Source organism: Aricia agestis, chromosome 8 (assembly GCF_905147365.1).
Source record: "Aricia agestis chromosome 8, ilAriAges1.1, whole genome shotgun sequence".
Classification (NCBI taxonomy): Eukaryota; Metazoa; Arthropoda; class Insecta; order Lepidoptera; family Lycaenidae; genus Aricia; species Aricia agestis.
Genome location: NC_056413.1, coordinates 4,617,825 through 4,644,530, shown reverse-complemented (window position 1 = coordinate 4,644,530; position 26,706 = coordinate 4,617,825). Strand labels below are relative to the sequence as shown.

The window sequence follows — 26,706 nt, the reverse complement described above, 5'->3', positions numbered from 1 at the left end:
CACCCGCCACCACGTATATCGCGACGTAATGGTGAATGTCGTGATAAGATATACCACCCTTTAGACCACTCTCTGAACGCATTTGTTTTATCTTGACGCCTATATCGTCTAGATCCTGATCGTAACCACCCGCTACTGACGTTGGCTCCGGAATCAGCGACGTCGACGTCCCGTTCTGGTTGAAGATGTGGTTGATGGGGAGAATATCTATCGCTGGTATATCATTCTTCATGGTGAAAGTATTATTTTGCTGTCTCTGTGCATAAATGGTAATGCCGTTTCCTTTCAGAACGCACTCTGGACCCAGCTTTATGATACCGCTACTATTTAGATGATTGGAAAACATTTGCTCTCCACAAATAATGCGTACTGGACACGAGTCGCAGCAAAAGAAAAAGTAAGTGTTTACATCATTCAACTGAGACCACCAGTCTTGACACCTTGTAGTTTTGGTTCTGCACCTCTTCGTCTCCTGGTCTTTGGAGCATAAAATGTCGTCGTGACTCATGTGTGAAATTGGTTTCTGCAGTGGACAAAGTTGTATTTCAGAATCTAAGTGAATACACTTATGTAATTCTAATTGCGATATGGTCATAAATGAGTCTCTTCGTAAGTTGATCGCGATGAAATCCGAAGCTGGAACTAGGGTGACCATGGTTTTGTCGTTCCGTCTTGGGATAGGATAAATTCTATATACTTGGTAACTATCTCTACTCACTAATGGTATTCTAATTTCAAAAATAAAATAATCTTTCATCATTTTAGCTCTAACCTTAAGTAAATGATAAATTTTAGTGAATTCCGTGTGAGGATTTTCAATTGGTAACTTTAATTCGTTGGACAATTTTCCTGAAATAATATTTAACTCTTCTAAAAGCTGGTCCGGTTTTAACAGATGAATGTTGAACTTCCCAAAGTACACCTCCGAAACAGTATCTAGTAAAACATCCTGCATATTCTTTAAATTTGACTCCAAGCTGTTGGCTGCCATGGAGCATAACAAAAACTCATTGGTCGCTTCCACGTCTTTCAGTTGACTTTTTACCTCGTTGGTAGTATTCTCTAGCTGGTTAATATAATGAGTAAATATCTTATGCTGTTTGTCAATAGAACCTTGCATCCTCTTCAGTACATTATATTCTGCCTCTACTACGGAAGTCTGGTTTTTCCATAGAGCAGCCAGATGGTTTTGGTTTTCTCTAATTAAATCGATGTCCTTAATATACTGTTCAGCGAATTGGTCATCGAGTACACCGAACAGCGCGTGTGCAACATTACCCACGACATTGATAAGGCCGCGTCTGCGCCGCGCGTGCCCGTGTGGGAACTGCTGCGTTGACAGAATGCTATTGTAATGCATAAACTCTGTATAGCTGTGCCGTAATTGTATTAAAATGGATTCACAATGGTTTCTTACTGGTGATTGTTGACATAAATGTTCTATGTGATTTATATACTTTGATAATAGTTTACTGCCTTGCCAATATGGTCCTAAATCATAATATACTACCAGCTTCCATTCGTCTTGCACTAACCGCATGGTAGATATTTTGTCAAAATATAAACTTTGACTGTAGTTAAAGTTTATTACGTTGTATGCACACGAGGCTGGTGAAATTAAAAACGTAAATAACATAAGTGCCATGGTAAATAAATGGTAAATGCCTTTTGTAGCTCTCCGTTTTGGTTTTGGTAACTTGTCATTCGATTGGTTATTCGGCTGGTTATGGTCAACAATTTGGTTCCTGTCTTCGTCTGCCCTGTTATGGTTAATCGGTAAAAGGGATAACTTAACGATTGGTCGTTTCATAACGCTATTTTTGGTTTTTACAGAAACTACTCTAGTTAGCCCGTCTTGCCCCGGATGCAGCTGCACGATTCGACCGAGAGCCCACTTACCCGGTGGCAGGTTAGCGTCGTGTATAATTACGATGTCTCCTATATCTAAATTAGGTTGTGAACGTTGCCACTTAGACCTAGTGTTCAATTGTGTAAGGTACTCAGTTTTCCATCTCTTCCACACATCTTGGTAAATCTTCTGTACTAACTGCCATCTGGTTCGCAGATCGTGTTCAGACTCAACAATGGTTAATATTGGTCCACTTGCTAGAAAATGAGATGGAGTGAGGAAATCTAGATCTTCTACGTCTTCGCTCAGCGGGCACAGAGGTCTAGAGTTGAGGCAGCCTTCTAATTGAGCTAGGAGAGTGGAGAACTCCTCGTATGTGAGTTTTTGTTCTCCTATGACTCGCTTCAGATGGTATTTCAAACTCTTCACTGCCGCCTCCCACAGACCGCCTGCACTAGGCCAAGATGGTGCGTTGAAATGCCATTCTATCGACATTTCCGCTATCTCAGCATAAAACTGGTCATTTAATATGGATTTTAAATTAATAATCTCTTCTTGCAGGACTCTATTTGCCTTTATAAAATTGGTCCCGTTGTCACTGTAAATGTGACCGGGCGTTCCTCTCCTGGCTGAAAGTCTTCTTAGGGCTGCTAAAAATGCTGAGGCGGTGAGATCGGAGACCAACTCCAAGTGTACGGCCTTGGTCACCATACACACAAATACGGCGATGTATCCTTTAGTACATCTCACTCCTCTACCTTTCGCCGACTTGACGTCAACAAAACCGGTGAAATCCACCCCTATATGGTAGAAAGGGCGGGTCCTATTTACTCGGGCTGGTGGTAAATCTCCCATCAACTGGTCATGTTTCAGGGGGTCGTGCCTTCTGCACAGTACACATCTTCGAAGCTTCTTCTTTACAGCGCTATTTCCTCCTAAAATCCAATATTCTTGACGCAACCACGCGAGGGTCAATCGTGCACCCCCGTGGAAGGTCATTTTATGTGCCTGGTCAATTATCATATTGGTAAGTACATGGTTATGTGGTAAAATACACGGATGCTTCATCCTATCTTCTATTTTGGCGTTGGTCAATCGCCCCCCAACTCTCAAAAGTCCTTGGTCATCAATAAATGGTTTTAATTTTAATAAATTACTCTTAGGGTTAGGTTTGTTATGGTTTTTAATATATTCTATATCTTCTAAGAACTCTAATTGCTGTACATATTTTATAATTAAATATTTAGCTTTTCTTATTTCTAATATAGTTAAGTATCGTTGTTTATTTTTAGACTTAGGTGTAAAACGTAATACCCACGCAAGCACTCTTGAAGCTCGCGTGAAATCGCTGTATCTGCTAATTATATTTTCTATAACTTCGTTTTCATATTTAATAGTTGTAACATTTATATTTAATAATGGTTTTTTCAGCTCTTCGTTCGTGGTATAAGATGAATTGGTTAATTTTGACTCCTCAAAAGATTGTAGCCAGTGGGGTCCCGTCCACCATATGGAATGGTTAATCAGCTGTTCCGTGGTGATGCCTCTACTTGCTGAGTCAGCTGCGTTGTCCTTGGTTGACACATAATGCCAGCTGCTCGGTGGAATGATATCCGTCACCTGCTTCACTCTGTTCGCGACGAATGGTTTCCACTTGCTTGGGTCGCCGTTGAGCCAACCTAACACTGCTGTCGAGTCGGACCAACCGTAGATTTTGATGTTGTAATCTGATAGGCAATTACAGATAATCTTCATGACCTTGGTAAGTAGAACAGCTGCACATAATTCTAATCTTGGTAATGATACATTTTTCTTTACAGGTACGAGACGAGACTTCGCTGCCACTAGTACTACAGAAGACTGGTTGTTGATGGTATTGCTGACTCTGCAGTATACAACACAAGCGTAGGCATTTTGTGATGAATCACAAAACCCATGCAACTCGATGGTGTCGTTCTTCGAGGACTGTAGCCACCTTGGTATGGTTATATGGTTAATTTTGGTGATGTCAGCTTCTATGGTTTTCCATCTTGTGTTGATATCAGCTGGCAACTCGTCATCCCAATTAAAGTTTAGGAGCCAGACTTCTTGGAAGAACAATTTCAACTTGGTGGTAACAGGTGAAAGCCATCCAAGCGGATCAAATATTTTCGATATATTCGATAGTAAGCTTCTTTTGGTGAGCTTACGAACTGGTTCAGATTTCAACTGAAATGTAAAATAATCTTGGTCTGGATGCCACTGAAGTCCTAATGCCTTGGTTGATTCCTGGTATTTAAATACATATGCTTGGTCTTCACATGGTGATTGGTTATCTGGTAATACTTCTGGTTTATTAGACGACCACTTCCTTAAATTAAATCCACCTAACTTAAGAAGATTTATGAGGTCAGAAATTAGTTTTCTTGCAGATTCTAGGTCATGCTGTCCATGGAGAAGGTCATCCATGTAGAACCTGGTAGCCAGAGCTTCTGCTGCTTCTGGATAGCGGTGACCTTCATCCTTAGCCAGACGTTTCAATGTCATCATGGCTAGGAAAGGTGCGGCCTTAGTGCCATATGTGACAGTGGTAAGTTGGTATTCTTCCAATGGTTGCTGTTCAGAATCCCTCCACATGATCTTCTGGAGAGGCTGGTCATCTTCATGGACATCTATGAAACGAAACATCTTCTCTATGTCGGCTGTAAAGGCTATCTGGTACTGCCTCCACTTAAGGATGAGAGTAAACAAATCTTCTTGCAAATTTGGTCCAGAGTACATAAGGTCATTCAATGAAAATCCAGTCGAAGTTTCCGCTGAGGCATTAAAAACAACTCGCGTGGCCGTGGTCGTGGAATCCGTTCGGATTACACAATGGTGCGGCAAATAGCATTGAAGTATCGGGTTACTATTGCACTTCTTCATATGGTTTAAATTAATATATTCCTGGATAAATTGTTTGTAGTTCTGTTCGATAATTTTATTTTTACAAAATCTTTTCTCTAACTGAAGAAATTGAGCCACAGCTTTGGTTTTCGAGTCACCTAATTTTTCAGTAATTTCTGGTTTTAGTGGTAAACGTACGACGTAACGTCCATTTGGTTGACGCGTCGTATGCTGCTGATAATGATGAAGGCAATGGTTATCTTCATCAGAAATATTAATTGAGTTGTCTGAGACATCCTCAATCTCCCAGAAGCGTTGGATTTCTTGCAAGTCGACCATGACGACGTTGCAATATTTTTGTTTTGGTTTTATGGTCCCACTTAAAATCCAACCGAGCTTGGTATTTTGCACGATTGGTAGTGATGTGCCATTACGAATTAAACCTGGTAAAATAATTAACTCGTACACATCAACGCTTAAAATTAAATCTACCGGCTTACTTCTATAGAATTCTGGATCAGCGAGTGGTAAATTATCCAGGCATGGCCAAGATGGTTTCTCAAAAGATTCGTTTGGTAAATTTCCGACGACATGCTTCATGACGTAGGCTTCTGTTTTAAATGTGAAATTGTTGTGAAGAGAAGATACGTCTATCTGTAGGACACCTCTACTGTTGTTGGCCTTCGCGCCCACTCCGACAACAACGCAGTGGCGCTTAATCCTTGGTAGGCCTAAAAGCTGAGCAGCGTTCTCTGTAATAAGAGACGACTCTGCACACGGGTCTATGAGGGCTCGCATGGTATGGTGACAGCCATCCACAGACCTAATATTAATTTTAGCTGTCGCTAACAATTTGGGCATGGTTTCTTGCGGGGCATTTGTAACGCATATTTTAGATTTTCGGGCGGGCTGCTCGATGTTGGTGTTGCTAGAAGTTGAGGGAGCAAAAGTAACGAGGGCATTGTGCAATAAAGTGTTGTGGTGTTGGTTACAAAAACGGCATGTTTTTTCCGAAGTACATTCCTTGTCATAATGGTTAATTAAGCAATTTTTACATAACTTGTTTGTTTCAATAATTTTAAGTCTATTCAGCGGCGACGATTCCAGAAATTGTTTGCATTTAAACAATTCATGGCAACAGTTTTTACAGAGTATGCATTTCCGTTGTGTTGCAATATGCATTGGTTTTGTATTAACATGGTTTATTACAGCTGGCCTTGGTTTAAAGTTTCTGTTCATAAAATTATGCAAATGGTTATTTGGATGCTTTTCAACCCATGGTTTTTGGAATTGGTTTTGATGTACTGGTGTTGAGCCTGGTTTACTAAAATCCTGCTTACGACGAGAGCTTTCTAAAGATGTAAATTTCATTTCTAAAAAATTCAAAAATTCGGACAGAGTAGGCAATTCTTTTGGGTTCTTAAGCGACTCTATATAATCATTATGAGTTTCTGCATCTAACTTTTGGCACAAAATGTAAACAATTAATGGGTCCCAGTTGGAAATATCGATACCCATTGCTTTTATAGAGTTAAGACACTCGTTGGTGGTGTCATGTAACTTTTTAATTACCACTGCAGATTGTTGCTGAATAGTGGACATGGTTAATAATAATTGTATGTGGGAATTAAATATTAATCTGGTATTATGGTAACGTTGGTTTAAAATGTCCCAGCATACTTGATAATTCTCGGAATTAATACGTAAATGGTGAACTAATTTTTCAGCCTCGCCGCGGAGCTTACTTTTCAAAAACTGCATTTTTTGGGCATTTGGTAACGACTTATTATTGTGAATGGTTTCGGAGAACAAATCTTTGAAGCATATCCAATCCTGGTAATTTCCGCTGAAGGTGGGTATGTCCATTTGTGGTGTTGAACGTTCCCGGTATGATGACGACCACATCTGTCTGTTCACTGCTTTCTTCATGGTGTTATACTTCCTCTCCATCTCAGCGAAGGCTATCTCGTACTCCTCGTTGTCCAACACGCCTTCGCTGTCGATTTCCCAGTGAAGAGAATCGATGACCGACCATCTGGATTGGATTGTTCTTAAAATATCTTCAAACTCCCAGCGTTCGGAGCAGCTTTCAAGGTCGGCGGCCTCTATGGTACGAGAAAGCGCCTTGAAGTTGCTCTTCTGCTTACGAAGCATTTCTTCCACCCTACTGGAGTTACCCTGGTTCGACAGCTTCGGCGCAGGGAAACTAAAAGAGGTACCCTCCTGGGCGGGAGAAGAAAAATCGCGTCTATCTGAGCCCTGCGATAATGGTGTAGCGGGTCTCAGTAATGGTTTTCCTGGTTCGCTGGTTACGTAATCAGAAATCATGTTCCTAACTTCCTGGTAAAAATCTTTTGTCCGCTGGTAATGGTTTTCAGTAAAGTAGCGGTGGTTAAGATCTTCGAACTCGGCGCAGAGCCTGGTATGGTTGGTCTGGAATTCATTCCAGTACGAGTCCAAAGTATTAAGGCGTTTTTCGATATAGGCGGGCGTCTTACGTTCAGGCCCGTTCAGGTCTGGTGAACTGGTTACACTCCACACAAGCACTTTGGTCAAAATTGGTACCCTGGTTCGGTTCTGGTCAATTGGTTACACTACACACGCGACGTAATTGGTTAAATTGGTTAAAACGCAACCGACACGTGTTTGGTTTCACTAGCGCCGCGCCGGTCTCTCCGGACGAGGAGCGAAAGATCACGTTGCTCTCGCGTTAGAATGGTTAAAGTCACTGGTTAAAAGCCTATGGACCTCAATGGTTATCGGTCCTTAAAATGGTTAAAATGTTAACTGGTTATTTTAAAAGCCGAAGAACCACAATGGTTAGGGTTCCTTCGATTGGTTAAAATATTTGGTCACTGGTTCACAGGCCGAAGGACCACAATGGTTAGGAATCCTTCGATTGGTTAAAATATTTGGTCACTGGTTCACAGGCCGAAGGACCACAATGTACGGTGGTTTGGTCCCGTACAGAGTAAAAGACAAGTTAGGTTCAATAGGTTTATTGAATCCTTAACTTATGCTATAATGGTTTAATGGTTAATGGTAAAGAGAGCACGCGAACCGATTGGCGGCTTGACGCGAACTGGTTAATTAAAGTAAATTATAATAACGCGTGGCGGCGTATACGCTGACAGTGCGAAACGTGATGTACTGTCGACAATCTGTTGACCGTACAATTGTAATCTGCCGGCTGGGTGTGACGTAACGCGACCAAATTACATGGGTCCCCCATCTGCCTAGGAATGAACTTCTCTGATAGTACAATGTTATCTAACATTTAATCATCTGTTTCAGTTGATTTCGACAGGCTGTTGATGCAGCCGCGGTTCAAGAGCATCGAGAAGATCAAAACCATCGGCGCAACGTACATGGCCGCCTCCGGACTCAACCCTAGATATAAGGTTAGTAGGCGATCGGCGTGGAAGTAGCAACGAAGGACCTAGAAGTATTCCTATTGTTTGGGAGTTATGCCCCAAATTCGGGAGTCTGAAATGGAAAGATAGGGAAAAAGAGTTAATGAAATTGAGAAGATGATTGAAGATGAATTATTTTATCTAATGTAACGAGTAGCGACCAATTTATTGACAGTGATCTATAAAGTTACCTATATTATTTGCATGAGAATCCTCTCATGCAAATAATAAAGGTATCACTGTCAATAAATTGGTCGTTACTCGTTACATTAGATAAAATAATTCAATGTATCTAAAGAACATGACTCAATATTTAATTTTTTTGTGGGATGATACACAAATTTGTACCTACTTAACAGCGTCCATTAATGTAATTAATAATGTTTTTTATATGAACATCTTAGACGTCGGACGACGACTGCGAGCACCTTTGCGCGCTGGTGGACTACGCGTTCTCGCTGCGGGAGGCGCTCGAGGACATCAACAAGCACAGCTTCAACAAGTTCCGCCTGAGAGTCGGTGAGACCGCCATATTGCGCCATATTTCGAGTCGGCTTCCAAATAACAATAGCTATAGTTTCATACCATTTTAAAAATTTACCTGTTGGCTTTTGCACCCGAATGAGATTGAACACTTTTGTCGGACTACATTCTGTAACTAAATATACAAAAGTTTATTGTATGCAGATTTACATCGAATCAATAACTGACGTCAGTACACTGACGTGTCAGTTCTGACCTAGTAAGTGATAAGGCAGTGCCGTAGTGTACACTATCAATGAACACTAGCCAGGTAGCACTGACACGGTAATGGACTAACGTCAGTTACTGACTCAACGCACGCCTTTACATGTTACCAAATCAACACTCATTCAACAGTAAGAGCGTCGCTAGCTTCATTTCTCGCTACCTAAATTTTCGCAAGTTCCTAGAGACCTAGAATCTAGACGTTCCGTCTCATCTCATCGATCATCATATTATACCCTATGCACATAAGGCAATAACAGAGTAAACAGAACTAACGAGTAGGCCGACTCAGAAGAGATCTTGAAATTTATACGTTTAACGTAGTATGTCATATCTGCCGGCGCGCGCCATACTAATGCCGCGTAATTGTGAATCATGTTGAAAGTGACGCGTCCAACTCGCGTATTTTCGCCCGTTTGTTAGAAGTCGAGGTACTCATTAGTTCTGTCTAGGTACTCTGGCAATAACAACACTCACTAAATGTTATTTTCCCAAGGCATAAGCTGCGGTCCCCTTGTGGGCGGCGTGATCGGCGCCCGCAAGCCCGTGTACGACATCTGGGGCAACACCGTCAACGAGGCGTCGCGGATGGAGAGCACCGGACAGATGGACAGGATACAGGTCACCAAGTATACTAAACAGGTGAGAGTCATGGTGATGGTAGTAAAATAGTCGACGGACGAAGGTCGGTTGAAATCTGTGGTTGAATTATTCAATCCCTTACAAATAACATTGTGTTTTTAGATTTGTATGTGCCCCTAGTATAAAGTTCACTGTGAAAGTAGCAGCGGCCAGCGCCGAAATATCAAATTTATTTTCGCGATATGCATGGGCATGCGCTCGTGCGACACAAATTTTCCCATACAAAAGTAAAAAAGTTAGGGCCCTTCCATTATCCATACGAAGTTTTTTACGCTCGTTTGTATCGATACAAACGCAAGTTGGACGCTCAGCAAACGGAAGGAAGCCGACACGTTTTAAACTTTATATCTGCCAAAACGCGATGAAAACGCGCAGAAGACGAGCGCATCAGAAACGCGCGTCGTCAGTGCGCAAAAAATACGTCGTGTGGAAAGGCCCTTACTCTTTCGGCGCTGCAACTTTCACAGCGAACTCTATGTATGGGCCATGGGGCCCCGTACACACCCTAAAGTCTTAGTTTATGTGTTCTTTACATACAAGATGTAACACATCCTGTATGTAAAGTACACATACACACACCCTAAAGTAGGTATTATTATCAATTTGTTTTGTTTCACCTGTATTATGTACTATTTGCTATGTCATGCCTCCATCTCGTTCCAGCTACTCGAGCGGTGCGGGTACGGTCTGGAGGCGCGAGGGGCGGTCGAAGTGAAGGGCAAGGGGCGTATGGAGACGTGGTGGGTGCGGGGCGCGCGCGGGGGGCGGGGGAGCGCCACGCCCGCTACGCCGCACGCGCGCTCGCTCGCCGCGCTCGTGTACACCATGCTGCAGGCCCGACGCCGGATATACACGCACCCGCTCGATGCGCCGCGTACGTACAGTCCGACAAGGCTTAAATGAACGTGGCGAAAAAAGGAACTAACACCGCCATCATACAAAGACGCCATTTTTGACAGTTCTCCTTTACCAGCACCCCTGCCCACGTTCATTTAAAGCAGCCTTTCCCAAAGTGGGCTATAAAGCCCCTTGTGGGCGCTGAAGGTCTACAGGGGGGCGGTGTGGGACCCAGAAAAAAATGGGGGCGTTGTGTTTTATAATTTTATCTGGATGCATTTTAAATTGAAACAAGGGGGGCGCTAAAACATATCATTTTCTCAAAGTGGGCAGTAGACAAAATAAGTTTGGGAAACCCTAATTTAAAGCGTTGTCGCATTGTATACTTATGTAATGCACATAACCATAAAGCAAACAATCAAAGGCCACAGCACGAGTAATATGACCGAGTGCTGTTTGTGAGTTATTGTTACCCTGACGTTAATTACAATTTGTACGGCTGTTACTGTAGTTTGCCGCTAGATAAGCTGCTTTGATCCTATACAAATTGTAACAAACGGCGTTGAGAAGTGAGATAAGTTCACACTGGGCTGACCCATAGAAGTCATCTCTATCCTTAAACGATAACGTTACTTTACAGAGTCGGAAGTTACGGTTCGTCGTTCGGGGCGATCGCACCGACCCGGCCACCTGCGACGCGCGCACACGAGGCACGAACACACCGGGTAAATTGGCTCTCCATGAAAACTTCTTTAAGACATTCCCTCACTGCTTACTGTACTGCTCGTTACTTGTATCAGAGAAATTGATTCATAGGCAGATAGATAGCGGACCTACGTATTTGGTGGGGTTATGTCAAACGCGACCAACTTAAATCCTACTTTTTGAAGTAAAACTTCTTTACGCACGCACCTGGGGACTGGGGAGTAAGCTGGAAAATGCGTGACGAGAGCGTTACTAAAGTGTGATCACTCGGCACACGATGTGCCGAGTGTGAGTTTTTTGTTTCACATTCGATCGTGAACGCGTTTGGCGTTTACTAAGATTTTATATGGGAATACTCACTGGGCTGAGATCACTCCCGTGAGAATCGCTAGGTGGCGCTGTACAAATTCCATACAAATCTAACTAAACGCCAAACGCGTTCACGATCGAATGTGAAACAAAAACTCACACTCGGCACAGGGTGAGGCGAACGGAGAGGCGCGCGCGCACATCTTCTTGTTCTTTGTAACGAGGGCAACACATGGCGTGCCCTCTCACTCGCACATTCCGGGAATTTTGGAAAGCCTAAGCGTGCCCCAACAGGCGACGCGTCCGAGACGCACCCGCCAGATTCCCGCGCGCTTCCGGCTCGACTAGTTCGTAGTTCTTTTATCTTGTTAATAGTAAAATCTGTACTTAATTAAGATTTAAGAGTGATTATTTTTATATGTGTTGAATACAATAAAAGATGTAATATAGACTTTTTACTAATAATTTATCACACCCCCGGTCAACGCATTAAATCTTTCAATATATATACAATATACATACATATTTAATATAATAGATGGAGCTCAAGAAGTTTTACTTCAGTTGTGTGATGTAAAGCACACTCGTTTTTTTTTCTCTAGTGTCTTCTTTCAGTTACAAGTTACAACATATCAATTCCTTTCTGTTTCCAGCAACGGCGACGGCGAGAGCAGTATCCGGCCGCACGCGAGCAGCATGGTGGCGCGGCGGCCGGACATGGCGCCGCCCGTGTTCAATAGCGCCAGCGCGCCGCACACGCCCACCGCCGCGCACGCCGAGCCCGACAGGATGTTCGCCAACCGCCTCGGCTTGGGCGCCAGGTAAATGGAAAGAGAGTATAATGATAAATCCAGATAGTAGCACCACCTGTCAAAACTTAATGCCATTGGACTTGTAATTTTGCCGTTCATCCTGAATTGTAAGCCCTCGATACATTTTTTCCAAAAAAAATTGGTCGTCTGTAGTCGATTTACGTACGGTAGTTTGACGTGGCGTCGCGAGCCGATCATGCCCCTCTCTTGTTCGTACCGCGCTCGAGCTTGCGGAACGCGACAATGAGCGTAACGGGACAATAATGTCATCTTTTTCGTGCATGCAGCCCATAGTATCAACTTATCACGAGTAAATAATCACCGAGTACTTACCACATTTCTTGCCAGACTTCGTAGTTAAATTTTCTAATAGCGACCTCAGTCCAGTCTCAGCGGCCAGTAGTTGGCGCACTCACGTTTTGACGCATGTAGGAGTAGGACGGAATATTTGACGCCCTCCTAGACTACATATTATAGTAGTACATATTTTATTAGTTTATACTGTTGCTCAAAAGGCCAGGCTTCGGTTTGGGGCACCGTTAAATTATAAATGTGTAAATTTTTTATAGTCAATATATTTTGTATTAAATTCTTCATAATTCCCAGGCTCAAAGCTCGCAGCTTCTCCTACCGGACGCGGCCGCACAGGGACAAGTCGCCGAAGGTCAGACAGAACGAGGGATCCACCAACTCCATCACAAACGGCACGCCCGGCTCCTTCCGTTTCCGGTCCGTCACCACCGCCTCGTTCTTCCGGAGCCGAAATAAGGAGAAGAGAAAAGAGTTTGAGATACGAGGGAACGGTGATGTGGTTACGACGCGTATGTGAAGTGTTGAGCTGAATAGGCTCATTATGGTCTAATTAGGGGCGTAGATAAAAAGTTACAATGCGACAAGGCTTTAAATCAGTGCTTTAAGCTGTGGATCCCGACCTCCAGGGAGGTCGCGCAGCTTCTGGGGTCGCCGAAGGTTAAAAGGACTATTATATTTAAAAAAAAATTAAGGATGCAATTTAACAGAATGAAATCTTCAAAAATACATACAGTTTACATGATAAAAAAAAGCCAATGGGGGGTCGTGAAATATTTTGTCATGTCATAAATAAGTTTGAAAAACACTGCTTTGAATGAACATGGGCGGGGGCGCTGCTGGTAAAGGAGAACTGTCAAAAATGGCGTGTTTGTATGGTTGCGGCGTTTGTTCCTTTTTTCGCCACGTTCATTTAAATTTTAATGCCTTGTCGCACTATCAAGAAATCGATAAGATCTGTCTGGGATAAACGCTGACAGTAAAAGCATGGTGTAACAAGATTGTTTTTTTTTTTAATAGACAGAAGGCAAAACGCGACGCGTTTTCGTCTTACCAGTTTAGTAGGTTTTTATGTTCTAAGTATGAATTATGATCTAAATTCCTCGTCACTTCGTTTGGAAAATACTGTATAGTTAGACTCAAAACCCAGACATTTGTCATTTGATAAACCATGACATAGCCTAAACGACATACTGTAGTTTTACTTTATAAACCAGTAGGTGCTGGCGCCTACAACAATAATTTTAATGTAAATATGTGTAAATAGCAATATTTTATAGTTCCTGCGTATTTAATCGTCTGCTTCAATGTTTAATTTATCTTTTATTTATTTCGTAGCAGTTAAGTAAAACTTAGTTTATTGTAGCTTGGCCAGTTACAGGACAGAGTTACGAAATGTCACGATACCAATAGTAGGTAACACAATAAAAAGATGTACTAACAAATAAGGGTAGCCGCCCATGTCCAATGATAAGATAATGTGATTAAGATATTTTATACATTTTTATTATTGTTATTAGAGTCTGGCTAGCGAAAGATGAGACTGGCTTTTTATTCCAAAACTGATTATGGTAACACTGTCATTAACGTCAGTGTCACCTATAGCATCTGTTGTTTATGTGTCAAAGTGAAAAATATTTCTGTGGTTTACGTGATTTTCTAATTTAAACGTGACGAAAACTTTGAAAAGAGATTTGCGAAAACTGCTTTTAGCTATGATTAGTAAATACGAACAAAAAAGAAGTGAAAAGGATGCAATTTTTAAACAAAAACAAGATTGTTTACATGAAATATCCCAGTGCATTGGTAAGTACAGATAAAAGATTTTGATACTTTCAATTACAATTAATTAAAATCATTATTATTTATCATGTTATTGCATTTATTGTTTTGCAGGTAACATGAATGATGCAAAGGATTCAGTTATGCAAGTTAAAATATCAAGCATAAATAAATTATGAGATATTATGTTCCAAGAAGAGAACAAAGACAAAATCAGTTCACTGATCAGACCTCTTCTTAGACCGGTAAGACCCTAACGTTAGAAAAAAAATACCTGAAAGCAACCTTGTTATTGAATGCTAACTTTATTTATGAACATATCTTCAGATGTCAGTGTTTGTACCTTAAAAAGGATTAAAAAATAATGCCACATAAATAAAGGCGTGTGAATACGGGAGTTTGACTGGGAGGTGTTAATGCATCCGCCGTATAGTCCTGACCTTGCACCTTCAGATTTCCACCTGTTTCAATCGCTGCAGGATTCCTTAGGCAGTGTCAGGTTGACATCACAAGAGGACTGCCAAAACCACTTCTCGCAGTTTTTTCATCAGAAGCCCCAAAATTTTTATAGCAATGGGATTGTGTCCCTGTTGAGGTAAACCTCTTTAGTGTAAGATGGTGTTGGCCGTTCAGATTTTAGAAGATGTTTATTTCCTATGTTTTTGATTGTCTAAAGAAAACCAATATATGATTTACATTATATTATACATTGCTTTTTATTAATTTCACAAAGTACTTCATTCCACCGGAGCTGAATTAGGATAGCAAACAACTCCCTGTAAAAGTCCCTACCAACAAGATAGCAAAAAGTTGTCACACTAAATGACACCTATATATTTTAGTCAATTGTAAATAAACTTTATAAAAAAAACCTGTCGAATGTTTATATAAAATGCGAAAAAAAAATCGCAACCTTTGATTTTCTGTGTTGTTTTTTCATCTCCCCTTAATCCTTGGTTTTTAATCAACTTGCAACTTGCAAGCATGGGTTATTAGTTTCAGGCATGTACAAGTATGTATTAAATAAACATATTTGAGTATAATTAATACAAGCTATGATGCTTGTGAGTAATAATATAATTTTATAGGAAATTATTTAACATTTAAATTAAATTATATTTAAACTTAGAAACAGTAGTGACAATTTAGTTTAAGAAAATGAAGATAATTGTTTGGTTAAATTATATTTTGTAATATATTTCATGATGTACGGTAAGTATTAAAGAAGAAGTTTTAATACTACGACAAAAACATGCAAGAGTTTTCGTCAAAAACAAAACACAATGAAATGTATTGCAAAATAAAATTTAAGTAAACAACAACAATAAACTTATTCTTGAAATGAGTTATCCAAAGTCCAAACTAAATAATATTATTGTCATCAAGGACGTTGATATAATAGCCGGACGGATCGCCATTAAGAAAAAAGTGATGCACTCTTAATAAGCCGAGGCGATCATACGTACACATCTTACACACACTCGCACTGTAATAAGCCGATCGTACCGCCATTACGCAATTAGACTGCATATTCTGTCTACTCTGGCATCATATTTATTATTTACCTCATCAACCGTGTTGCTGCATAATAAAATAATTCACACTTAAAGCTCGACAAGGCTTTAAATGAACGTGGCGAAAAAAGGAACTAACGCTGCCATTATACAAAAACGACATTTTTTACAGTTCTCCTTTACCAGCAGCGCCCCCGCCCACATTCATTTAAAGCCTTGTCAGTTGTCGCAATTTATTATGTTGTTAAAGAATTTGAGGAAGTATTATTAACATTTTTTTAGCTTTTGACAGAAGACATTTTGACCCGTGAAACAACTTTGTCAAATTAATTCTGGAACGGAATATAGTCGGGGATTTTTTTTACATATATGGCAACACTCAATTCTCTCACACATAGTGAAAACGGCGCCATTGTTATGCTTCACTTTTTTCTTGATGGCGATCCGTCCGGCTATTATTTCAACGTCCTTGATTGTCATAAATAATCAAGTATCAAAACTTAAATTCCGACTATAGACAAGGTTGCCATACGTAGATTTTTTTAATTTGCCGCCTTTTTCCAGTCTCATCTTTCGCTAGCCAGACTCTATGATATATTAACCAGAGACAGTGACCGATTTTTTAAAAAGCAATTTGAGCATAGATGATTTCAATAGAGGAACGCACACGTTATACAAAAAGTCGGTCATTTATTGTGTATTATAATAATCATGCCCAACTATAATCGGTCCAACAAAAGTATGGCATAGTCGTCTTACGTACTCTAATAAATAGTATTTCTTATTCGTAGCCTAGTACGGACTTTATACTCTTGGTCAAGCTTTACCTGAACTTGTACAAATGCCAAATACTACTTAATTGATCTCATCTATTAACATTTTATTACTTGTACTATATTTTAATTCTACTATAAGGATTTTGTAACTAAATACAGTAATTTCGGACTTATAAGATCTTATTTATAATACTTTACGAATATACTTTAAGTAAAATTAATATTAGGATTAATTTATTGAAAATGTATGGTATCTAACTGATATAAGAACAAATATCGTAGGGGCCTGTTTCACTGCTTCCTGATAAAGTGCCGAATAGGCTATTCAAAACTTTATTAACAGATTATCCAATATCCATACTTGACCTGTCAAGTTAATTGGTGGATAGCCTATTCGTCACTATCAGGAAGTGGTGAAATAGGCCTTTAGTTTTGTATTTTAATTGTAACAGGTGTCAATAATTTTGTTTCTGTGTTTGATTGCGTATCTGTGGACGACTATAGGCTGATATGATGATGATGATTTGATTGCGAAACAACTTTTTGTTTCGTACAAAAAATAGTTTTCTTAAAAACTTTTGTACTTATAGTAGAGTAAGGGATTTAAAACATGAATTTGTTATTCGTGTGTCGTTCTATTTAACTTTCCCTCAAATGTTATATTAAGAGCCTATAAATTACTATAAAAATCTAGTCATGCAGTATTGCTACTTCTCAATGAATTATGATTGTAACAACAATAAAACTTTCTAAAAACTCATTCTGTTTTTTTTTTAAAGTTACAGGCTACTAGGACTGTATTTCAATAGGTGAGAACTTGGTGAGAACAAAAGATAATTTTGTCAATAGGATACACCGTTTCTAAGATAGCGGCCATTTTTGAAAACAAGTTTAGTGCTTTAGAGTCAGTCCACACGGCGCGTTGCGCTGCGTCACGTCGTCGCAACGCAAACATCTCGACGCATAGCCGGCCACACGGACGCTTACGAAGCAGTCTACACCCCCTCCCGCTTCGTCTCGGGGGCTGCTGTCCGTCATGTGTGCGTTACGATGACGCAGTGCGCCGTGTGAACACCTTGGTTATTTGTATGTAAAACAACGCAACGTCAGCGCTGCATCAACGCAACGCTGACGCAACGCAATTATTCTATTCGAAGCAAAGTTTAAAATAATAAACTTGGATATATTCAAAATTGTATATTTCATAATTTATACAAAATGTTTGTAAACTCTTGTGATGCACACATAGTAATAAATAGTATTCGTCACACGACAACATACACAATACGCTACATAATGTATATACGCTACATGTAGACACGACACAGCCGACTTGTGTTTTGGAATAAGTCTTAACAATTTTAGGTCCCACGATTCCAATTCTTCTAAAAACTATTTTTACTTTCATATATTATTTCATCATAGGCTCTAAACGCACTAGGCTGAATTACACTTAGTAATATTAAACTGAATAAGTTTAAATTGTATACAAAATACGGGCCGATTACGAGGGGTGACACACTATTACGTCGCGTATTGTATGCGTTTGACATTTGCGCAGAAATTACGCCGGCGTAATTCAGCCTAGTGTGTTTAGACACATACATCGAATAAGTTACAGGCAGCCAGAAACTTACACCCAACGACCAAAAAAATCTTTAAAAGTTAACATCGCTAAATTGCAAATCAGTAACTAAATTTCAACAATATAAATATATTATTACCAGAAATGTAAAATTCATTACGGCCCTTACAGAAACAATACGTAGTTATCTCCTATGTTTCGGCATACAATAATATTATTATAACATTTCATGCTCCTTATGAGTAAAATTTAAAAAATCTGAAGCTCAATTCGCTTGTTATTTTTGGCTTACCAATAAGCTATAGGGATTCAGTTTTTTCTTAAAAAGGTATTATGAAATGTTGCCGACAAAATTAAAGTTAAGGGCGAAATATGGAATGTGTTGTTGTACTAGATTGTTATTTATAATAATTAATACTTTAATTATTGTACTATGTGTTGAAATTGTTTAGACTTCTCCTGCTACATATAATTTAAAACGAATATGGGTCCACATCATTTTTATAAAAAAATCACTTAAACTTCCCATACATTTTAAAGATTGCACTACTTTTCTTTATCTGTAGAATTATTTTAAATATACTATTTTTTTTTAATTTTAATATCTGGATCATTATGGCACCCTATTCTATATAGTGCATTACCCTAAACGTCGTTCGCCCGTCAGTTGTGATGAGATTGCAGCGACGGCGTCTGGAGTACTTCAGTCCATCTGTAAAGTTACAAAACGAAAATTTGTATTTCTATAAGATCGATTAGAATTCACGATTATTCGGGACAGAAAAAACAAAGAAATTCATTATTCGAGATATAAATCTGACACCTTATTCATTTAAATCAGTTTACCAATGAAACGTCAAACTCTACTTACGTATAAATATTTCAAAGTCGATTATGAAAATATAACAAGGAACTTAGCTTACTAGACTGACACACAATACTTTCCCGTCTACCAGCTGATGATGCCGTTGATACATTTTATGAAACTCTGTTCGGCTTAATTAAATTGTACGTTCCCTTAACTCGTTCTCAGAAATCTAGTTTCCCTATCTGGTTTTCTCCCAATTTAGTAAGAATGTTTAAAAACAAAGAACGAGCATGGACAAAGTGGAAAATATACAAAAACCGTAAAGACTATGAACACTTTTCTAGCTATCGAAAATTAATTCATAGTGAAATGATAAGGTGTTTTCGTGGGTATATAAAATCGGTGGAAGAGAGTATACCATCAAATGTTAAATACTTCTGGTCCTACATTTCAAATAAGAAAAATAAATCTAATTTCCCTAATTACATGTATTATAACCCCACTGATATATGTAATTCATTTTCCACTTTTTTCTGCTCGGTCTACGAACCTTCCACTCTGAATCCACTTAGCTGGAAACCCTCCGACATTATTTCCGAATCTGCTCAAGGTCTGTCAAATATACATCTAACTAAAAATGTATCCTGAAAACCCTGAAATCACTGGATTCATCCAAAGATGCCGGCCCTGACGGCATTCCGCCTTTTTTCTTTTTGAAAACCGCTGATAACATTTCATGCGCTTTGTACATCTTATTCAATAAATGTCTCCAAGAGTCAGTATTTCCGTCGGTTTGGAAACAGGCTTTTATTACCCCAATATACAAGAATGGTGAAAAAAGCAATATTGAGAATTATCGTCTTATTTCTATATTATCTACATTGTCTAAACTCTTTGAAAGACTAGTACATGATGCAGTGTACCCTTTCATCCATGACCTTATCCTACCCGAGCAACACGGTTTTGTTAAAAAAAGATCTACATGCACTAACCTCATGTGTTTCGTTGGTCGCTTATTTAATGACATGGATATGCGGGTTCAGGTTGACACTATGTACACAGATTTCAAAAAAGCATTCGATAAAGTAGATCACTCGCTGCTATTGGAGAAATAAGCGTTCAACGGAATTCGAGGCAACTTATTACGCTGGTTCATGTCTTACATTTATAACAGAACGCAAAGGGTTGTGATCAATGGTTACGCCTCTGAATCATTCATTGTGAGCTCAGGTGTCCCCCAGGAATCAATATTGGGCCCACTTCTATTTATAATTTTTATCAACGATATTAAACAATGTATGTTACGCTCAGACTTTTTAATGTACGCTGATGATATGAAGATTTTTAAATCATGCAAAAAATATACAGGACTGTCAGCTTTTGCAACAGGATCTATGCAGACTAAATAATTACTGCATTCATAATAAGCTTTTCCTTAATCTCCCTAAATGCCAAACTATTTCTTTCTCTAAAAAAAAAAATATAAAACTTAACTCTACATACACTATAAACAATGTGCCTTTGAGTAAAGTAGACCTAGTCCGGGACTTAGGGTTGTTGATAGATTCTTCTCTGCATTTCGATATACATATCGACAATATAATTAACAAAGCCTATCGCATGTACGGTTTCATACAAAGGTCCACACGTGACTTTGTGAGACCATCGACACAATTGCTGCTTTACAAGACCCTTATTAGATCACACTTAGAATACGCTATACCGGTTTGGAATCCTCTCTACGTCAAATATTCTGATAGAATAGAGTTGGTACAGAAAAAATGCCTGCGCACCATATTTTTTAAATTTAAACAATTTAAATTGCCATATAATGAGTTATTAGACCACTTCAAACTTTTAAGCCCAAAATCCAGACGTACGCTTCTTTATATCATGATGCTACATGGTTTATGTAATAATAAATATGACTGCTCTGCCATCACCAATCAAATCTGCTACTCGGTGCCGAGAACAATTTATCAAAGAAAAGCGAGACAATTTCAGTTATTCTTCACTAAAACGTGCAAGACTAATGCTGGTCTCCGCATCCCCCTACGTCGTCTTGTAGATACGTACAACAAGTACTTTAATTTATATTGATATTTTTGCCATATCTGATAGTAAAAAATTTAAAAAACAAGCCATGGAAACTTTGATCAAAATAACGTCTGAATATGAACTCTAACTTATTTATTAAAACTTTTGTTTTATTTTGCATTGTGGTTTTAATTTTTATAATTAGTTACTTAATTAATTTTAATCCTCTATTATTACTAATCCTCTGTTATACTCTTTTTAACTTTACATTGTAAAATATGTCCTTTGTATTAATTATTTTTAATAACTCTAATTTCATTTCATTCTTTATTAATATGCTATTGCTGTTTTGTATCTAGTCTTACTGACATATATTTTTATCCATTTTATACGCTGTACTTTCCGTTTTTAATCTGTGAACAATGGTGTGGGTTATGTGTTTACCACTTTTATTATGCAATTGTATTAACTAAGTTCTAACATGTAACTGTTTATTGTTCCTAATAAAGAAAATAAAAAAACTAAAATAAAATCAGATAGTTTAGGCTCTTCAAATGGACCAGCCTTAACAAAGAAATAAGCACCTACTTCTAGAGTTTCCTTAGAGGAGGTGTCTAATTACTTGTGTCTTAGGGTCAATTCAGAACTCGACGAGGTGAGGCGAGGCGAGGCGCGGCGCGGCATAAATTTGTATGGATTTAACAGATTTCATTTGCGTGAGGCGTCTTGCGAATCTGTCAAATCCATATAAATTTAGAAATACATCTACGCGTCGCGTTGCGGTCTGAATCAACCCTTACATAGCTTCAAAGTAATAGGGGCTGAGGATTGGGCGAGCCTACGACTATTGGAAAACTATTTAATTTATTAATTAACTAGCTGACCCAGCAAACATTTTTGCCATATAAATTATTTCTAGAATCAATATAATATAAAGTAGATAAATACCTATTCTCAGGCCTTACGAATGTACCATCAAGGAAATTGATTCCTAGGCAGATGGACCTCTACCTACGTAATTTGGACCTACGTAATTTGGTCGCTTTATGTCAAACCCATCCGACCGATCACAGCTTCACAGCTAACATTGAATTGACATAAGCCGACCACATGACGTAAGTCCGTCAACCACATAGGAATCAATTTCCTCGATGGTACATATACAAAATTTCATTAAAATCGGTTGAGCCGTTTTGGAAAAATTCGCGCACAAACACTGTGACACGAGAATTTCATATATTAGATTATCGTTCTAAACATTATGTGGCTTACACAATGTAAGGTGTACATTGTGTAAGCCACATAATAAATTATAGCTGGAAGATTGTAAGCCATGCTAAAATACAGGTAAACAACATTTACAACGCATAACCCTTTTTTCATCAATCTGACTGACGGAATACCGATGGTTATAAAAAGTACATATTAAAAAATGATCAGTCCATCAATCCGTGGGTTAGACGATCAGTTTGCCTTCAATCTTTACCGGATTGATGAGAAACTGATCGTGTAACCTACGTCTTACCTATTGTATGTGAAGTGGCTGTCCGCTCGGAAGAAGTACACGTGGTTCTTGAACTGCAGCTTGAACACGAACTCCTTGTCGATGCCGTCCGACCGCGCCGGCGGACCCACGCTGTACCTGGAGAGAGAGAGAGATAGAGATAGAATCCGTCTCTTTCTTCTTAATGTCAGACGGATATACAAAATTCCCTTATGGATGTTGCGTATTTTCGTTTAGATTTTACTGATTTTTATAATTTAACCATTACACATTTTATAATTTAACCAACCTTTACTGTTTTCAATTCAGTGTCATGGGCACATAGAGTGACCGTTTAAACTTTAGAATTTAGAGTAAAGAAAAGGGATTAAAAACAGTTGTCTTATGAAGTATATTAAAGTACTGTGGTAAAGCGGATGAGATCAATTGCAATTTGCATCTTATCTTTTTTATATCTGATATTGCTATCACGTTCTATAAGTCCACGATGGCACTATAATATTCTTGTCCGTGTGAAAAAGACAAGCTACATGAGTCATACTAATTTCATCCGGTTTTTTCGGTCAAATTTGGAAAGGTACTGTCGAAGAAGTTGATTCATAGGCAGATGACGGACCCATGTAAGTTGGTCGCGTTATGTCAAAACCTAGCCGACAGACCACGAATTACATTAAATTGACATAATATTTCGACCAAATGACGTAGGGCTGCCAAATGCCTATAATATGATATTGAATGTACTGTCACTTCTTGGTGGAAATTAATCTTCTGGTGTGTATTTCGAAACCAGTCGTGTATTTTACAATTTTGTAATAAATATATTAAAATAAAGTGGAATAAGTGCAAGGATAGTGTATAATTATTTAATTGAACTGCCTATAAACCAATTTCTTCGATGGTACACTCATATTGGGTAACTTTGAATTGCGGTTTAACTTTGAACAATACAACAATGTATTGTTGAAAGTTAAACCGCAATTCAAAGTTACCCAAAAATGATATGCAGAGTAATGAAACGGGCGAACATACGCGAGAAGGGCGTGGACTGTCACTTTCAACATGTTTCACAATGTCAAGTGTATAATTTTCGAGATCTCTTCTGAGTCGGCCTACTTGTTATTTATTTATATTTATTTATAAATTCTTTATTTGCATTATAAACAATATAAAATAACAAAAAACAACATTAGGCAAGGAACATAGCAAATAGGCGGCCTTACCGCTTTCAGCGGTTTCTTCCAGGCAACCAAAATATGGTGGCAGAAAATAATGTTAAAGTGCTAAACTTAAACAAAGAAAAAAAAATATCCTCATATATTTATAAAATATATATAGTAATATATTTATATATTTTATTATATTATGTGTAATACATCACATTCAAAACATATACATACACACACACATACATACATACATACATATATATATATATATATATATATATACATACATACATACATACATACACACATACATATATACATATATACATTAAAAACCAACATTATAAATAAAGGAACATTAAAATAATTTTACAAAAAACACCAAGAGTTTTACAAGGACTGAGCCTGATCTAGGTAGTGTACTTTCAAACGTTTCTTAAAGATGTTAATTGATTCCGATTTTTTTATAAAATCGGGCAAGGAATTCCAGAGACGAATAGCGGAGATGGTGAAAGAAGAATCGTAGAATGAAGTATTGTGAGAAGGAAACGCAAGAGTCAGTTTGTTTGCAGAGCGAAGTATAGGATTGTCATGACCGAGGAAATTGAATTTTACTTTGAGGTAGTTAGGAGTAGAAGGACTAAAAAGGATGTTATACAGTAAGTGAAGTATGTGAGAGTTTCGACGCAGCTTGATCGGGAGCCATTCGAGCTGAGATCGATAAGTAGAAACATGGTCAAACTTTCGAAGGCCAAAAATAAAACGAATACATAAGTTTTGAAGGCGTTGAAGGGAAGAAAGAAGATTTTCATTTATGTCACAGTAGCAGACATCAGCGTAGTCGAGAATAGGGAAAAGTAAAGTAGTAGCAAGTTTTATTTTTGTTGCGATTGGCAAGAAGTTGCTCAGTCGTCTAAGGGAAGCAGTGGCAGCGTTCATCTTTTTGCGGAGTTGTTGGATCTGGATATTCCAAGAGAGAGTGCGGTCAAAATAGACTCCAAGATTACGCACTGAGGAGCCGTAGGAAATGGTAATCCCATCAAGGACAATATTGGGCAAGGTATTCCAGTCCACCTTCGCAATTAGCTGTCGGCTGCCAATGATTATACATTGTGTTTTGTTAGGATTTAGGACTAAGCCATAGGCATTGCTCCACCTCAAAATTTCATTCAAATCAGCATTTGTTTGAGCAATACCGTTGGATAGTAAGGGTAGTAGGACATGGATATAGATCTGTAAGTCGTCAGCAAATAAATGATAGGAAGAGGAAATATGGCGAGAAATAGAATTAATGAAAATTGAAAACAAGAGAGGAGATAAGACACTGCCTTGAGGGACACCGGCGAAAATATCGCACCAAGTTGACGATGTGTTGTCAACTTTGATACGCTGCCGGCGTCCCTGAAGGAAACTACGGAACCAGTTGAGCACGATAGGAGATAGGTTGAGTGAGCTGAGAAGAAGTAATAGTATATCGTGATCTACGGAGTTGAAGGCATTGCTAAAGTCTAAGAGCGTGAGTATAGTTAAATGATGACTATCCATCCCCAGACGAATGTCATCTGTGATTTTCACCAGGGCTGTGGAGGTACTATGTCCGAAACGAAATCCAGATTGTAGCGGGTTTAATAAATTATGCAAGTTAAGGAAGGTCTGAAGTTGATGTTGTACAGAACGTTCTAAGATTTTAGAAAGGAAAGGTAGAATAGAGATCGGACGATAGTCAGAGAAACTTTTAGGACTCCGTTTTTTGGGGAGAGGAATTATATTAGCGTTTTTCCAGGAGGAGGGAAAGGAACCGGTAGAAAGTGAGTAATTGAGGATATGGACCAGGACCGGAGCTAAAATGTCTAACAAGGGAACAATCATGTTTCGACCTATGCAATCACTGCCCACAGCCCTGGATGTGATTGACATAACAGCTCTTTTAACTTCTGTAGTAGACAGCTCTCTGAAGGAGAAAGGAGCATTATCGGGAGAAGGTAAGGTGGTCAGATTGTGTAAGGTTTGAGCCTTTTTGTGAGCATCGAAGCTTCGTGGTGTATTAGCAAAATGGGAATTTAAGTGTTCTAGATTTAAATTAGAAGGAACCGATGCTTTTGCGTCCTTCCCAACACCCAACGATTTTAAAAATTTCCAAACTTTGGCCTGGTCAGCGTTATCTACAGAAGAATGAATATAGCGCCTTTGCGCATCCCTGCAAGCAGTGTTACAACGATTACGCAGTTTATTGTAAAGTAACTTATCAGAATCTGATTTCGATTTTTTAAATTTAACTTTGGCTCTGTTTTTTCTATTAATTAGTGTTCTGATTTCTTCCGTTAGCCAGGGTGCAGGTAAGTGTTTGATTTTAATTGGTCGCAAGGGGGCGTGGTGGTCAAAGAGTTCAGTTATAATGTTATTGAAAATATTTACTTTGTTATCAATCGACTGGGCATTGAAAATCTCAGACCAATCTACATAGTTTGCATCCGCGCGAAGATGACCTAAATTCATATTTTTAAATGCTCTTTGCATAATAACCTTGGGTTTAGCTTGTTAGTTCTGTTTACTCTAGTATATGTAATGAATTATGTTACCCCAGCAACGGCAGTGAGGCGAGCGCGGTCTCGTCCTGCCAGCTCTTGTAGAAGTGCAGCGTGAACATCGCGAACACCACCCACAGCTTCTGCCAGCCGTGAGAGTTCTTGAACTTGCGGAGCAGGTAGCCAGATAGCTGCGTCTGTGGACGTAGGTTATAAATTATACGAGTATTCGACGGTGGTTACACGTTCAGTTTCTCATCAGTTCAGTTTATCAATCTGGCAAGATTGTACGTCGTACACGAAACTGTACGTTGGTTGGTTGTCGGACTAATCGTTTCTTTATTATGTAGTTTTTAGCCATCAATCTGTCGTCAGTCTGAGACCGACTGAAACTCAACGTGTAACCTACGTAGTACGCTCTATAGTTCCATAATATAGCATACCAGACATAGGTATTGGAGGAGATTTGCATTGCATTGCTGGGCAGTGCGGAGCGGTGCGGTGCGGAGCGGGATCTCGTT

At 39.0% G+C, this 26,706-nt stretch overlaps 2 protein-coding genes across 5 annotated transcripts in view; one reads left to right on the top strand and one right to left on the bottom strand.

The window, feature by feature from the left end:
• The window catches only part of LOC121729741 (adenylyl cyclase 78C-like), a 107,544-nt gene extending 94,273 nt beyond the window's left edge, over positions 1 to 13,271 (top strand). For both annotated transcript variants that reach the window (XM_042118355.1, XM_042118354.1), the window contains 7 exons: positions 8,009 to 8,115; positions 8,532 to 8,646; positions 9,371 to 9,516; positions 10,180 to 10,390; positions 10,994 to 11,078; positions 12,021 to 12,188; positions 12,786 to 13,271. In XM_042118355.1, coding sequence (XP_041974289.1) covers positions 8,009 to 8,115; positions 8,532 to 8,646; positions 9,371 to 9,516; positions 10,180 to 10,390; positions 10,994 to 11,078; positions 12,021 to 12,188; positions 12,786 to 13,008 — 1,055 coding nt within the window. In that variant the 3' untranslated portion in view covers positions 13,009 to 13,271. The remainder of the gene's footprint in view (positions 1 to 8,008; positions 8,116 to 8,531; positions 8,647 to 9,370; positions 9,517 to 10,179; positions 10,391 to 10,993; positions 11,079 to 12,020; positions 12,189 to 12,785) is intronic.
• Positions 13,272 to 18,443: 5,172 nt separating this feature from the next.
• The window catches only part of LOC121729740 (FERM, ARHGEF and pleckstrin domain-containing protein 2), a 67,198-nt gene continuing 58,935 nt past the window's right edge, over positions 18,444 to 26,706 (bottom strand). For all 3 annotated transcript variants that reach the window (XM_042118349.1, XM_042118350.1, XM_042118351.1), the window contains 3 exons: positions 26,240 to 26,382; positions 22,516 to 22,632; positions 18,444 to 18,857 (listed from right to left, as the gene is read on the bottom strand). In XM_042118349.1, the coding sequence (XP_041974283.1) occupies positions 18,809 to 18,857; positions 22,516 to 22,632; positions 26,240 to 26,382 (309 nt within the window). In that variant the 3' untranslated portion in view covers positions 18,444 to 18,808. The remainder of the gene's footprint in view (positions 18,858 to 22,515; positions 22,633 to 26,239; positions 26,383 to 26,706) is intronic.